General features: G+C 32.1%; 2 protein-coding genes across 2 annotated transcripts; both read left to right on the forward strand.

The window, feature by feature from the left end:
- The first annotated feature begins 251 nt into the window (after positions 1-251).
- On the forward strand, positions 252-2,875 carry LOC114754709 (uncharacterized). Its single transcript, XM_028943521.1, has 10 exons — positions 252-398; positions 497-770; positions 865-976; positions 1,068-1,195; positions 1,305-1,389; positions 1,493-1,628; positions 1,738-1,895; positions 1,990-2,110; positions 2,248-2,421; positions 2,600-2,875. The coding sequence occupies exons 1-10, from the start codon at positions 252-254 to the stop codon at positions 2,873-2,875; spliced, it is 1,611 nt and encodes a 536-aa protein (XP_028799354.1).
- A 1,627-nt stretch (positions 2,876-4,502) lies between these two features.
- LOC114754711 (uncharacterized) lies at positions 4,503-10,874 on the forward strand. The gene is made up of 7 exons (XM_028943522.1): positions 4,503-4,632; positions 4,749-4,991; positions 5,954-6,058; positions 6,714-6,789; positions 6,885-7,810; positions 7,915-9,126; positions 9,217-10,874. Exons 1-7 carry the CDS (start codon positions 4,503-4,505, stop codon positions 10,872-10,874), a joined length of 4,350 nt encoding a protein of 1,449 aa, XP_028799355.1.
- Positions 10,875-15,886: the final 5,012 nt, after the last annotated feature.

Consider the following 15,886-nt stretch of genomic DNA (forward strand, 5'->3'; position numbering starts at 1 on the left):
ATTGAAGTACTTGCAGTTTTTTATTTTTAGTATCATCTTCCCGCTCATATTATCCCGCCAAAAAACATGTATTCTTCATTGAATTTTAGTGGTTTGTTTTCCCGCTTCATTTTTACAATGCTATGCTTGTGTATAAATATAACTTACTTCCTTCATGCATGCTCACCATTGAAACACTTTGAATTTCTATTTTAAGAGTCTTTCAATCTTCAACCTTTTATTTTCATCACACTTTCTCAGTTTTATTGAAGATGCCACGTATATCACTCCTAAGACATTTGAATGATGGAACCGATAGGTGGCACATAGTTGCAAGAGTTTTCAGGAAATGGAATGTCTTCCATAAGGGATCATCTGCTGATATCTTCTGCGTGACAATGGTTTTATTAGACAAAGAGGTCTCTTTATCTTTACAAATATTAACAAATTGCATATGTCACTTGTGGTTTTTTTTACTAATGCTTTAGTTTAATGGAAATCATTATTTTGTTTACAGGGGGATAAAATACAAGCAAGTGTTCTAACCAAAAGTTTACATGACAAGTTTCGCCACAGTATCATTGAAGGAGAGACTTATTTCTTTGCTAATTTTGAGGTCTCTGCTAATGTTAGCCAATATAGAGCTACCACTCATCCTTTCAAGATCACTATAACTCCACGAACACATGTTGCTGAGAAAATAGCCATTGTGCCATCTTATTCCTACTCTTTCTTTCCACTTGCTGAGATAGAGAAACTCAATGAGAAGCATAATATTGAATACTTGATAGGTATTTGACATCATTTTCATTCATTTTAATAATAGTATTATCATTTATGTTGTTACTGAATTATTGACACTTCATGTGTTGCTCTATTTTCCAGACGTTTTAGCATTTGTCAAATCAATTGGCACTCTTGAAGAATATCGGCGGGACAATGAAACCAAGAATAAATTGAGGATGGTGCTGAGTGACATTGAGTACAGAACCTTTCAGTAACTTTTGTTTCGTTTTTTTCCTTTACTGTGCAACGACTTATGTAGATACTAATGATGATAATTGATAATTCATGTTCATGCATTTCAGCGGAATCAATGTAGAATGTATATTATTTGATGAATGTGCCAGCGATGCTTTCATGTCTCAGCTCCAGAATACACAGACACCTGTTGTGGTGTTGTTAAACCTGGCTAGGGTTGGTTTTTCAGAAGATGGTAAGATATATCATAATCTTTAATGACCTTATATATAGAATACTTTTTGTTCTCAAGATTTATTGGCTGTGACTAATTATTATTTCTTCCATTACCTATCTAAATATAGGAAGAGCACAGGTTTGCAATTCTTTTAATGCCACAAGGGTGTTTTTCAACCCACCCATCAAGGAAGTGCAACTAATGATTGATAGGTTTGCAAAACTAACAAATAAACTCAATCAATTCAATCAAATTGCTCAATTAATCACTTAATTGATTATATAAATTAATTTGTTGGTGCTTATTATATTATAGTTCAAAAGACAATGGCTCTCCAAGTTTGTCCTTCCTTAGCCAGCCCGTACTAACTCCACTGAGTCAACAGTCACGTACTAGCATCAATTGCAACCAAAGCCCGATTGCTATATCAAACATAAAAGATCAACCCATGGTTAGTAAGGTTTATGATAGTTATACTATCTAAATCTAATTTATAATTTATAAATTCAATATTGTATAAGTTATTTTAATCAGTATAACTTTGTACATTTGTATGTCAGGGAGAAACTTTTGTCATTAGGTGCATTATTCAAAAGTTAGAGACCAGATATGGTTGGATCTATCAAGGTTGCTCCAAGTGTGGTACAAAGCTTCGTTTAGAGAATGAGAGTTGGATATGCCCATCATGTCAGAAGAAACCAGAGTTTATTGACCACAAGTATATTTTGCACTGGTTAAAAATGGTAGTTTATGCATTCTTAGATATTTCAGTATATAAACTACCTTATGTATTACTTTGTTTATGTTTTTAGGATGAAGCTTCATTACACTGTGAAAGATGAGACAGGAATTGCTTCAATAATATTCTGGGATAAACTTGCGGTTGAGTTAATTAAAAATTCAGCCGCTGAGTTGAAGGTTATTCTAGATGAGGTATAACAATCCTTATAATTTGATATATGATATGTTTACTAATTTGTTGGTATACTGAAATATAAAATAATGTTGATTGATTTAGCCTCATTAAAATTGAAACCTTATATCTGATTGAAGGATTTGTGATGGATTAGGATCCTGAGGAAGTTGATTTCCCCAAAAATCTGGACAATCCTGTTGGGAAGAGTATGTTGTTGACTCTTAAACTGAATGACTACAATAAACGACATCCAAGTTCCAGTATTAGTGTAATGCAATATCATTTATGTGAAGATTTAATGGATCAATTTACTGAGGCATCCATTGAGGTATTTGTTTAATTTGATTAAATCATTTTTTACATATTGTAAGATATATTCACCATTTAAATGCACTATTTTGTGAGCAGATTGAGGAAATTAAGGACCCTTCAAATTCTGATTTATATGTTTAAATACCATCAATTGTTCTGATATTTATAAATTATGTTGATCATGCTTTATTCAGTATTCACAACCTGCTGTGGAACAAAGTCAGGAACATATGAATGTTACTCAAGGAGTTCCTCTAATTGCGGAAAAAGATTTAGTTTCACAATGTGTTGCTGAAGAGGATGTCACACTTTCAAATATGGTCAACCGTGTTAAAGCTCCTCCAGTTAAAGGGAGAAAAAGAAGCGTCGTGAGGAAGAATGTTGAGGATGCTATTGCTGAGGGTACTAACACTGGATCAAGCTCAAGTAATGAACAGAAGCATGTGAAAACTATCAAGTTGGAGAAGTAGTGTAACAGATAATGGGTGTCTTGTCCAATATTATATGTGTTAAGTGTATTACTTATCCTTTGCAGTTCTTAAAAGTTGTTCGTGTGGCTGTTCTGTCTGTTGTCGGTTGGAAGTTTGTATTTCCTTTTAGTTAGTTCTGTGATGAAGTTGTGTTTGTATCATTTATGTTGTTTACCTTAGTATGTGTCATTATGAACCTTTGTAAGTTTCTATTTAATCAAAGTAGTTTACGTTTGTGTTGTATTTTCATGGTTCAATTGCTCTCATCTCAAGTTAATGATTCTATTTCGTATCTTTATGAATGATTGACTTCATCATATAGGTTATTGTGGGAACAATATTAGTATAAAATACAATTTATACTGGGATTCACTTTAACTTTACTGTTTTCCCATAAAAATTCAGACTAATAGGCTAATTACATTTTTATATTTTAATTTTAGCTTAAAACAATTATTGGGTGGCAAAAAATGATGTTTTATTTTTCTACTTGAAATTTTAAACATTCACTTTATCTTATTTGAATATCCAGATTATAAAAAGTTTGAAGTTATATTGATGACACACACACATATAAATGTATATTTCAGATCTTGAGGACACATCCTCTTAAACATCAGGATTATATTTAAGGATACGTTATACAGAATCCATTGACAACAAATGTTGAAATGAATTATGCAATTTCTTTTGCTCGCGGAACAAAACTCATATCTTATGAGCTATTTGAAAATAAATACACAAACTTCATATAAAGCTTAAAAACTTATGAAACATATTTTTTGGTATTGTAATAGGATTAAATATTTATTTGTTACTCCTCCGATCTTTAATATAAAACCTATTTAACTAATTTGATTATATTAAGAAAGTTAGATAAATTAGTTAATTATAAAAAATATGACATGTTTATCCTAAAATACCATAATCATCTTCTTTAAACATAATCCTGCCTCGCTCTTGTATTTGATTATAGTTCAGAGAGTACTCATAGGGATAATTTACAGAAAATATAAATAAATATAATAAATATGTCTTATATTTAAGACCAAAATTAGTATCTCTAATGAATAATAAAAATGAAATAAAATTTAGATCTTGGTTTTGCTATCAAAGTATCTTTATTCGGTCTGCACAAGCATATAGTATATATAATAATTAGAATTGTTCTATAAGATAATATAATGCTGCAACATTTATTCCACACGGCACGGATACAGCGTCGAAGTGAATACCATGAGTTTTCCACAGTCACTTGCCATCAATTTGCCACAGTTACTTCCCATCAATTTCCCACACATTTGCTATCAATTTTGTACAGTGTTAGTGCTGTTCACTTAATAATATGTATATGAAAAATTAATATTTAATAAAAGGAATGGCATGGATAGACAGTGAAGTAGCCAATGAGATTGAAGGAGTCGGATTGAAATAAAACTATCCAATGGTTATAAACTAATGTCAAGAAAGTTGTTACTATTCATCAACATCAACATCGTCTTATATATATATATATATAAGAACATACACATACCTGTTTCTATTGCATTAAAAACAAAGTTGTTTGCCTCTCATTTTAGATGCTACTATTGCTCGAATATTAGAATAGCTTGTATGTTCTAAACCCATGTCTTCCAGTAATATATTTGAGCGCAAGCTCCATTTGAAATCTACCCACAGATATAGCGATAAATGCGTAACATCATCTTCACCATCCATGGGCAATGGATCATATGTTAATGGATGCTTTTCGTCAGGTATTATCTTTACACATGAAAAAGAAATTCTTATGATAAGGATAATTATAGACATATGTTCCTATTTCCTGTATTATGTTCTATTTATCATGTCCTAATTTCTATGTTCTTATTAGGATTAATCAATTTAGCTGAAACCCATTGTTCGAGTTCATCTTCTGCTGGAAACAATAAAGAAGACTCACATACTTATATGGGAGTTGAAAAAAATCAGGGTTTTGGCGACATTTTAGATGATATCAATACTCAATCATCCACTGATGTTCTACACAAAGAAAGAAAAAAACCTATTATGCTGCAAGATATAACAAACGTATCTTCCAATCTAACAGACAGATTTCAAAGGAATATGCTCACAGGTATGTGTTATGTTTCAATATCTATTACCAATAATTCTATTTAATCCTATATTTGTATGACACAGGCATTTGCAACTTTCAATTTGTCAACCATAAAAGACCACATTTTGGAGTGCAACCTCTAACCCGAAAAAGTGCTAGGAATAGAGGTCTGGAAAATAATGATGTCAACAAACCTCCATGTAGAAGAAGAAAGACAAGTAATCTACAGCAAGGTTAGTCAATGAAATTAATTTCAAACAACATAGTTAAGAGTCACATTTGTTTCTAATGTATGTAACAGAGCAAGGTATTATTGGTTTGAATATTAACAATTACATAAAGCACATGGGTTTAGATGTAACAGATGTTTATTCTCCAATAAAGTATATTTGATAACAGATAACTTGAATAAATATCATTAACGTACAAATTAATAAATTTCACTAAACTCAACCTGATTTCCTTTAAAGTTTACAAGTTATGTAAAAATCAATTAAAAATATATAAATATTGTTCAGTGATATAAAAATTAAAGTTTTCATTTTTTTATGTAATATTTTAATTTTAATTAAAATCTACAATGGTTTTAAAAATAATTTCTTTTAAACAATAGAAAACTTTGATTTTTACTTGACTAAAAAATTTTTGCATATCTTTTCATTGATTTTTACACATGTTGTAAATTGTGAAAGAAAGTCCGTTTAATTTAGTGAATTTTATTAATTGATATTAGTTTTAAAAATAAAATGTAGGAGAAAATATAGGAGAAAGTGTAGAACGTTTGGATAAGGACAATATAGTGCTTTTAAATTTATACTTCAATATTTGGTTCTTTTAAATAAATTTAATTGTTATCATCTCTTTCCATAAATATCACTCCCTCTTGGTTGTTCTTTTTCATTCTCCCTATAATTAATTCAATTTACAAAAGTGATGATGGGAGTTTTGTACATACATGATAATTTCCTTTTTTCTTGTAGATTTCACACCACAAGAAAAATATTACAAGGACATTCATCTGATGATTGATGCTAGCGATAGAGATGATTGTGAAGATTATTTTCCAAACACTGAAAATGTTGCAGGTTACTACGTGTAATTTTGCTGTTATATTTGTTATTATTTCATATTTTCACATATATGTGTGTGTGTACATGTATGGATTATAGTATATATGATAGTTTTGTTAAATATGACCATATTTTGATACGTGCCACTCAGGTAGTAATTCTGATTTAGATCATAGTACCAGAAGAACATGTTTCCAGAATGATATTAATTATGAAGGTAATCTTATTTCCTTTAAATTTGAATCTTCACGCCATAATTTATTCCTCATATAAAACTAATTCACTTCTTATCTTTTATTAGAATACATTGATGAGGGAGATCCAATACATAAATGCAAATTCTGTGGAGCCCTACTTTGGTATAATGAAAGAGTGAAGAAAGATAATAAAAAAAGGGTGGTTAATACATTTTCAATGTGTTGTATGAAAGGCAAAATAGTACTACCCCCTTTGAAGGCACCGCCTGTTCTCTTCCAAGAGTTATTTCTAGAAAAGGATACCGCAGACTCAAAGAATTTTCATACAAATATAAGGCAGTACAATAACATGTTCTCTTTCACGTCTATGGGAGGAAAGATTGATCATTCTAAAAATTCCGGTGGAGGTCCTTACTCATTCATATTGTCTGGACAAAATTATCATAATATTGGCAGCTTATTACCAATTGAAGGTTCACAACCAGTGTACTCACAACTATACATATTTGATACTGACAATGAGATCTCAAACAGAGTTGCTGCTGTCAGGTATTACTTGCTACTACATTTTTATTATTTTATCATTTGAATTTTTATTATTCATAAATTTAAATTTATGAACTTCATATTTATCTTTTTTCCAGTAAACACCAAAGGGAATCAACAATTGATAGAAGAATTGTTGCACAAATAAAGACTCAATTGGATGAAGTTAATCCATTTGTACAACAATATCGTTTTGCTTCACAATTTTTAAGTACAGAACACCGTCAAAATTTGAGATTATGCTTGATGAGTTCAAGGGCAAATGATGGGCGAACCTACAATCTTCCCTGTGCTTCTGAAGTTGCAGCATTGATTGTCGGTGACATAGATATTATGTTCAATGTCAGGGACATTATCATAGAAGAGCAATCAGGGACACCACAGCGAATTAATGAATTACATCCAGCATATTTACCTCTACAATATCCTCTGCTGTTTCCTTATGGTGAAGATGGATACAGAGATGATATTGAACACAGAGAAGAAACTCTTCCAGTTACAAAGTCAAGAAAAAGGTTAAGCATACGAGAATTTTTCACATACAGACTTATGAGAAGAGAAAACGAGATGTCAATATTGTTACATGCATCAAGATTACTTCAACAATTCATTGTGGATGGTTACACTATGATTGAGTCACAAAGATTGCTTTGGGTTAGAACTCATCAAAAAGAACTTAGAGCTGATTTGTACCAAGGATTATCTGATGCTGTTTTAAGTGGTGAGAGGAATGCTTCACTTACTGGGAAACGTATTATATTACCCTCATCATTTACTGGTGGAGCAAGATATATGTTGCAAAATTATCAAGATGCTATGGCATTATGTAGATGGGCAGGCTATCCAGATATATTTATAACATTCACTTGCAATCCAGCATGGCCAGAAATCACAAGGCTTTGTCAACAAGATAAAGTAAATCCTTCAGATCGTCCGGATATATTGACTAGAGTTTTCAAAATGAAGTTACGGTCATTGATGAAAACATTAAGGGAAAAGAAGATTTTTGGAACAATACGTGCAGGTTAGTGTTTATTATTTTTGTAATGTCGTCAAACATGTAAAATATTTATATAAATTTAAAATTTATTTATTATAATTTGTTTTAACCAATCTTAATTTTTACAGAGGTATATACTATTGAATTCCAGAAACGAGGGTTGCCACATGCACATATATTATTATTTCTTGATCCAAATGATAAGATCAATGATCCGGATGCCATTGACAAAGTTATTTCAGCAGAGATTCCAGATAAGCATTCTTCACCTCTCTTATATGATTTGGTTAAAAAATACATGATTCATGGTCCATGTGGAGCTGTTAACCCAAAATCACCATGCATGAAAGACAAGAAATGTGGCAAGTATTTCCCAAAAAAATTCAATGATAATACCACAATTGATGATGATGGTTATCCAACATATAGAAGAAAGAATGATGGAAGAACAATTGAAGTTAAAGGTGTTCCTTTAGATAATCGTTATGTTGTTCCATATAATGCTACATTATTGTGCATGTTTCAAGGACATATAAATGTTGAGAAATGCAATCAATCTACTTCAATTAAATACTTATTTAAATATATTAGCAAAGGCAATGATAGAGTTGTTGCTACTATATTTGATAAGGACAACAATCAAGAAGAAGTGATTGATGAAATAAAACAATATTACAATTGTAGGTATATCTCTGCATGTGAAGCATCATGGCGCATGTTTGGATTTGATGTCCACCATCATTTTCCTCCTGTTGAAAGATTGAGTTTTCATCTACCAAATCAACAATATGTGATTTATTCTAATACTGATGATGTTGCGGAGTTATTAGAAAAACCAAGAATTTGTGAATCACAATTCTTGGCTTGGATGAAAATCAATAAAGATGGCGGGTTGGCTTCAACTCTTACATATGCTGAATTTCCTAATTATTACGTCTACCAAAAAGATAAACGTCAATGGAAACAGCGAGAAAGAGGTTTTGCCGTTGGTAGGATCACACATGTGTCACCATCATCTGGAGAATTATATTATCTTAGATTGTTACTAACTACTGTAAGGGGTCCCACCTCATTTGATGATATCAAAACTGTTGATGGTATGGTTCATGATACTTTCAAATCTGCATGTTTTGCTCTGGGACTCTTACAAGATGATAATGAATACATTACTGCAATCAAGGAAGCAGCCATATGGGCATCTGGAATTCAATTAAGGAGGCTCTTTGTAAGCATGTTATTATGTTGTTCTTTACAACAACCTGACATTGTATGGAAGGAAACCTCAAAGCTACTCTCAGAAGATCTATTTTACATATCTTATAATGATCCAGTCTCATCAGGTTCGATAACTTTAATTTATATTTTATACAAAGTATGTTTATCTATGGAGAATATTCACGTTTCTATTACTGGTTGGTTATCTTTTGTAGATATCCATATCTCTCTATCTGAAAAAGAGAATGCTGCTTTGAAAGAGATTGATAATCTACTTCATGCAAATGGGAAAAGTCTACATGAATTTCCTTCATTACCGTTACCAACAGAAACTGCAACAGTTGATCTACACAACCATCTCATACTGCAAGAATTGAGTTATGATAGACAAGCCTTATCAGAGGAAGCTAATACACTTTCCCAGAGTTTGAATGATGAGCAACTACTCATATATAATATCATATTGTCCGCAGTTAATCTATCTGACGGTGGGTTTTTCTTTGTGTATGGGTATGGTGGAACAGGCAAAACATTTCTTTGGAATGCATTGATAACAACATTACGTGCAAAAGGTGAAATTGTACTTCCAGTTGCATCAAGTGGAATAGCTGCAACATTATTACCATCTGGCAGAACAGCACATTCAAGGTTTGCAATCCCCATTCAAATCACAGAGTCTTCTGTATGTGGGATAAAGCAAAACTCAGCACTAGCAAATCTGATTAAGTCCACAAAGTTAATCATTTGGGATGAAGCACCGATGGTTCAGAGGTATTGTATTGAAGCATTTGATAGAACGTTGAAGGATATTATGCATTCTAATGCACCATTTGGTGGTAAATGCATTGTCATGGGTGGTGATTTTCGTCAAATTCTTCCAGTCATACCAAAAGGTACAAGAGCTACAATTGTTAATGCTTCAATTAATTCCTCATACTTATGGAATCATTGTAGAATTTTGAAGTTAACAAAGAACATGCGACTGACTTCAACTGCTATTCCCAGTCATAAAGAAAAGTTAGAATGGTTTTCAAATTGGTTGCTACATATTGGTGATGGAAAATTAGGTGAATCAAGTGATGGTGTTGCAGAAGTTGAAATCCCTAAAGAGTTGTTGCTCACAAATTATAACAACCCACTTCATGCGATTGTGGATAGTATATACACAAATCTCCTTCATAATTTAGCTTCTGGTGAATACTTCAATGATAGAGCAATCTTGGCCCCAACAATTGAAATGGTTGATCGAATAAATCACTACGTCTGTTCTTTGTTACCAGGAGAATCATTTGAGTTCCTCAGCTGTGATTATGTGTGCAGATCTGGTCAAGAAAGTGATACAATGGACAGCCTCTATACCACAGAATTCTTAAATAGTATTACATGCTCTGGAATGCCACCACACAAGTTACACTTGAAAGTAGGAGCACCAATTATGCTATTGCGAAACATAGATCAAGCTTCAGGTCTGTGTAATGGGACACGACTTCTAATATCTCATCTGGGACAAAGCGTGATTGAAGCCATAACATTGAATGGGTCAAAACCCAACCAAAAAGTTCTAATTCATCGAATGGATATGAATCCTTCTGAAAGTCGTTGGCCGTTTAAAATGCAAAGGAGGCAATTCCCGATAATGTTATCATTTGCAATGACAATCAACAAAAGTCAAGGCCAATCATTAAGGCATGTTGGTCTATATTTGCCTAAGCCTGTTTTCAGTCATGGACAGCTATATGTTGCGTTATCCAGAGTAAAGAGCATGGATGGTTTAAGGATTGTTGTTGATGATAAAGATGGTTGTTTGAAGAGAACTACAACAAATGTTGTGTACAAAGAAATATTTACAAATGTAAATAGTACAAATATTTAGTCTGTAGTAAATTATTGATTGTCATCAATGCTATAAAATGTAATTATACATTTCCGTGCATCGCACGGGCGAGTAAAATCTAGTTATCTTAAAAGGGTAGGCTATTAGACCTCTTTTAGCAGAAGTTTCAAAAGTTTCCTAGAGGGACAGAGGGAATCCCAGGGACCAAATCGCAAAGTAAAGTTTTTGGGACTGAGAAAAGAAGAAGATAGAGACTCAGATGATCTCAAGACCCAGGAATGATAAATAGAGATGAATATAGGCCAAAGGTTATGCTAGAGGCCTCAATGAAGTGAATTAGGGGTTAAGTCAACCAGAGGCAATCAATAATTTTGTAAAGTTTTAGGCCGGTAAGGGCAAAAATAGAAATTATGCCCAAAATTTTCAAAAAAAATCTCAAAAAATGGAAAATACCATGCTAAGGGCTGTATGTGAAAAAATTACAAAATGCCCTTGGATTGACTTTAAATGAATTTTAAAGATTATGACTCATTTTAAGGTATAAAGCTAGATTTAATTATTTGAGCCATGAAGAGACCTCATAATTCATGAGTTAAGAGTTACAGAAATTATAAAATTAGTCTCATCCCTAGAAGGCTAGCAAAATGGCTTTAAGAATATTTAAAAGCCAGTTTGTGCTGAAAAAGAGAAATTTGTGGGAAATTCAAAAATAACTACTTATGGATTGAGTTATGGCATGGAAAAATTCACATATTTCTCCAGAATTTAAGGAATCTTATGATATTTTTAGATAAATTTTTGAAGTTATGGATTGAATAAATGTTTAGTGAAATGTTAAATAATTTTTGTCCTCTAAATAGGAGAGAAATCAAAGAATATCCAAAATAATGATAGCGCATTTATTATGTTACGCATTTATTACGGCACTGAGTCAGCGTGCTGAGTCACCAAATTTATTTATGACGTAATTATGACACCTAGGAGTCATCATACTGAGTCACAGGGGATATTTATGGACAGTAGAAAAATCAAAACGTAGTACGGGTACATTTTAGATAATCCTCTGCCTACCTGTTATAGTGAAATTTCTATTACATGACTCAGTAAGGCTAAGTAGCCTGTCAGTGGAGCAAACTATTTTCTTCTATGCTCCTCTAAGATAGGGCCATAGTAGACTTATTTGAGATGAGAAATGGTACCAGAACATGTTCTAATGGTACCAAGTAAGTTAGGACCTGAAAAAATACTCGATACGGTACAGAATGGCAGGATAGGTGGAGGAATATCTAGGGGCTGCATTTTACACGAATTTTCTATAATTTTCTCTTTATTTTAATGCCATAATGACAAAGGGACATGTAAAGGATTATGTGTACGATTAGATGGGTCAAGAAAATATCACGTGTACAGTTGGATGAGAGACACGTTGCTTGATGATGTAAGCATAATTTAAGTAAGGTGATGTAAGCAATCTAAATTCTAGATACTTGGCTTGATCAAGATGGAAGATAAGGGATAAGGGACACATGACAAGATCATAAGGAAAGATTAAATAAATGGCCAAGATTGAGCCATACATACACAAGATCAAGCCAAGATTTAATCTTGCTTACTATAAATACGCCCTCCCCTCCCTTTAGGCTTTGTTTGGTTCAGCAGAGGGGAGGGGAGGGGAGGTTAATTAAAAGAAGAGGAGGGGAGGGAAGAGAGGTCATGGGTTTGTTTTGGTTGGAGGGGGAGGGGAAGAGAGGTCATGGGTTTTGTTTGGTTGGAGGGGGAGGGGAAGGATGGGAGATTTCTTATTTAGTTTATATTAATTATAAATTGACAAATACGCCCTTATCTCTGTATTTAGACTACTTTATTCTTTTATTACAATATTCATATTAAAATTATTATTTCTTAATTTATTAATTTCAAAAAAAAACCAATTACCTCAATTACAAGTGATAAAAAAATTATGATAAAACTAAAAAAAATTAGGAAATATGATAAAAAGTTTAACATTCTATCTCATTAATTTTATAATTATAATACACACACGTTATGATATGTATATATTAATATATATACATGTGTGCAAACTATCTGAGATTAACATATATGCATGTTTGCAGCCCATCTGAGATTATAATATACACATGATATATAATTATAATACACACACATTATGATATGTATATATTATATAACTATAATACACTACCCTCTATTAATGTATACTTATAATATTATATTACAAAAAAAAATTGATGTCATGTAGAAATATTATATTATTAAATATCATTAGTGGCTAAAAAGAGAAAAATGAGAAAAGGGTTTCTAATAAGATGGGCAAACTTGGAATATAGAAAGTTAGTATGGGTAGTTTAGTCAATATTAGATATAATATTTCTCTCCCCTCTAAAAAATCTCAAATTTGGAAGGGAGCAAAAGGAAGGGAGGGGAGTACTAAAAGACAAATTTTTTTCCTCCCCTCACCTCTATTTTTCCCAACCAAACACACTAATCCCATCCCCTCTCCTCAACAATCCTCCAACCAAACAGAGCTTTAATCCGAGTTTCGACCAACTTGAAGAAAGAGGGAGAGGAAGCCGTGGAGAAGAAGGAGGAGAAGAGGAAGATCAAGTGATTCCATGTAAGATCAAGCTGCAAAATAAGGTATGTTCATGATTTTCAATGTAGTTTTCACCACCCTTGTTGTTGTTGAGCTTGGTTATGGAGTTTAATAGTCTCAGGAGCTTGATGTCACATCACGAAATTTTATCTGGACATAAGGAGTTAAAAATTGGGATGAGGACCAATATAGAAAGAAGACAGAGGAATGAAACAACTTTTGATGTGAAACCTTGAAACCGGGCTAGCATTTTTGAAATTATCGGTCTAGAAAGAGCAAAAGAAAAAATTGAGAAAAATTCTAGAAAATTTTCAAAAAATGAGAAAAATATAAGTTAGAGGTTTTGGAACCTCGACGGAGGCCCTAAAGGGAAAAATCATGTGAAAATGAATTAGTAGTATTACATAATTTCCTGAATACGGAGGTTTTTCAGAAAAATAGAGAAAAATCATAGGAAAATAATTATTTTAATTAGTTAAAGGCCTCAATAATTCCAGAAAAAATATGGACAAATCATCTAAATATTTGATTGAATTTATAAAATTATTTTTAGGCCTTGGAGGCCAAAGAATTAATTTTAAAAAGTTTATTTTCTCGTGGTTATACTGATAGAGGCCTAATCGGGAAAAATTTAAAATAAATATCTAGAGGTGGAGAAAAATTCTAAAATTTTTAGATTATATTGTTATATGAAAAAGGAACTTTTCATGAAGATAAATGAACTTTTGAAGGTCTAGAAAAGTTATGAAATATTACAAGTGAATAGTAACTGATAAAGTTTCAAGATGGTTTGGGATTGTGATTTGGTTTGTGGATTATCTTTTTGGACCATCCTAAACCCTAAGTGGGCCCCACATCATGCTTATAGGAGGTCCAAATTCGTGCATAATCTGGACCCTTCCAACTAAAATAAAATCCAATTTTTACATAAATATCTTGGAATATTCTAGGAATTAGACACTTGGCATGATTTGAACTTCTTTGACACTTGATGGCAGCCAAGTGCCCCTCTTAGGTGGCACTTTGCACGTCCAAAACAAGGGGAAAGGGGGCAAATTTACTGGTGTATAAATACCCCCTCAAAATATCCAAAAATAGGTAGAAAATTTGTAAAATAAGGGAAGGTGCTACCAAAACGTTTTCTTAAGCTTCAAATCTCAACTTGTTGAGTGCTTTTGGACAAGGAATCATCAAGCTTTAATCAAGGATTCACCAAGGTATGTTTGAGCTATGGTTTGGTTAAGATTAAAGCTTGTTTTAGTTAGAATTTTGAATTAAAATTTAAGGTAAAGTTGCTGCTACAATTCGGTCAAACAAGCATGCATTAGGGAAGGATAGAAGCCTTGAAGATGAATTGGAATTTTCATGTTAAAGTGATGTTTGGATTGATTTTTCGAAGAAAATCGAGTTAGGGTTCAAAAAGGGGTATTTCGGTCATGATGACTTCTTGATGTAAGAGTTTGTTTTGATATGTTTTAATAATTCTAATAGGTTTAAAAGGTGTTTTTGCATAGGGAAACACCAAGAAAAAGTGTTTAAAATCATTGAGATTAAAAGTAGAATTTTTGAAAAGTATACACCCCAATTCGGCCAAGACTGAATGAAAGGGAATGAGTTTGATTTTCATAAATCTGATTGGATATTTAAATTCTACATGAAAAAATTGTGTAGAAATGAGCTAAGAGATTATTGATTCCAAACAAGAAACAATTTTGTTAAAAATAAAAAAAAGGAGGGAATTAAGTAGGCTAAGTTTAAAGTATTATGTTTAAGTTGTATAATTGTTAATGTGGTTTACAATTATACTTGAATTGATAGGTTTTGTGGAGAAGAATCAAAGAGAACCCAAATTCCTTGAAGAGGCCGAATTGATTTAAGTTTAAGAGATAGCATTGAACTTATAATTTGATTGTTTATCTAGCTTGTTTGATGTGTTATGTGGATTGCTTTGATTTAATATATTTATATTGTGGAAATTGTTGATTTTATGACATTTCATATGCTTTGGCCAAATGCATGCTAATATGTTAATGTGAAAATGTGTTTGATTCCTCCTTTGATTTGATGTAAAATGTGATTTTATGTGACTTGAGGATGTCTTGAAGTTTTATGACATATCATATTATGCATTGCTTGATCAACATGATGATTATAGTTCATTACTACTGAGATTTCTATGAAATCTCATTCCCTCCTATGTTAAATTATGTATCAAATAGGGAGTGGATCAAGTGTGGGCAAGGGCAAGGAGATAATGTTGGGCTAAGGAAGCTATAGGAAATTTTATGACATTGTGTAAAGTCTATGTAATGCTTTGAAGAACTTTGACATAATTATGTAATGAATTATGATTATGGTGTATCTAGAAACTATGTAATTTTAATGTTGGATTGCTGTATATTAATGTGGTCATGAGCATGGTTGAATAGCATGG

Source organism: Neltuma alba, unplaced genomic scaffold (assembly GCF_004799145.2).
Source record: "Neltuma alba isolate B1F8T4 unplaced genomic scaffold, ASM479914v2 tig00010185_pilon, whole genome shotgun sequence".
Classification (NCBI taxonomy): Eukaryota; Viridiplantae; Streptophyta; class Magnoliopsida; order Fabales; family Fabaceae; genus Neltuma; species Neltuma alba.

What these genes read in the sequence shown, in the direction of transcription:
- LOC114754711 (XM_028943522.1), top strand. Translation starts at nt 4,503, where the DNA reads ATGTCTTCCAGTAATATATTTGAGCGCAAGCTCCATTTGAAATCTACC. An exon ending in TAATGGATGCTTTTCGTCAG is followed by an intron (nt 4,633 to 4,748) that starts GTATTATCTTTA and finishes TGTTCTTATTAG; the next exon opens with GATTAATCAATTTAGCTGAA. An exon ending in TAATGATCCAGTCTCATCAG is followed by an intron (nt 9,127 to 9,216) that starts GTTCGATAACTT and finishes TATCTTTTGTAG; the next exon opens with ATATCCATATCTCTCTATCT.
- LOC114754709 (XM_028943521.1), top strand. Translation starts at nt 252, where the DNA reads ATGCCACGTATATCACTCCTAAGACATTTGAATGATGGAACCGATAGG. An exon ending in ATTGAGTACAGAACCTTTCA is followed by an intron (nt 977 to 1,067) that starts GTAACTTTTGTT and finishes CATGCATTTCAG; the next exon opens with CGGAATCAATGTAGAATGTA. An exon ending in CCAGAGTTTATTGACCACAA is followed by an intron (nt 1,896 to 1,989) that starts GTATATTTTGCA and finishes TTATGTTTTTAG; the next exon opens with GATGAAGCTTCATTACACTG.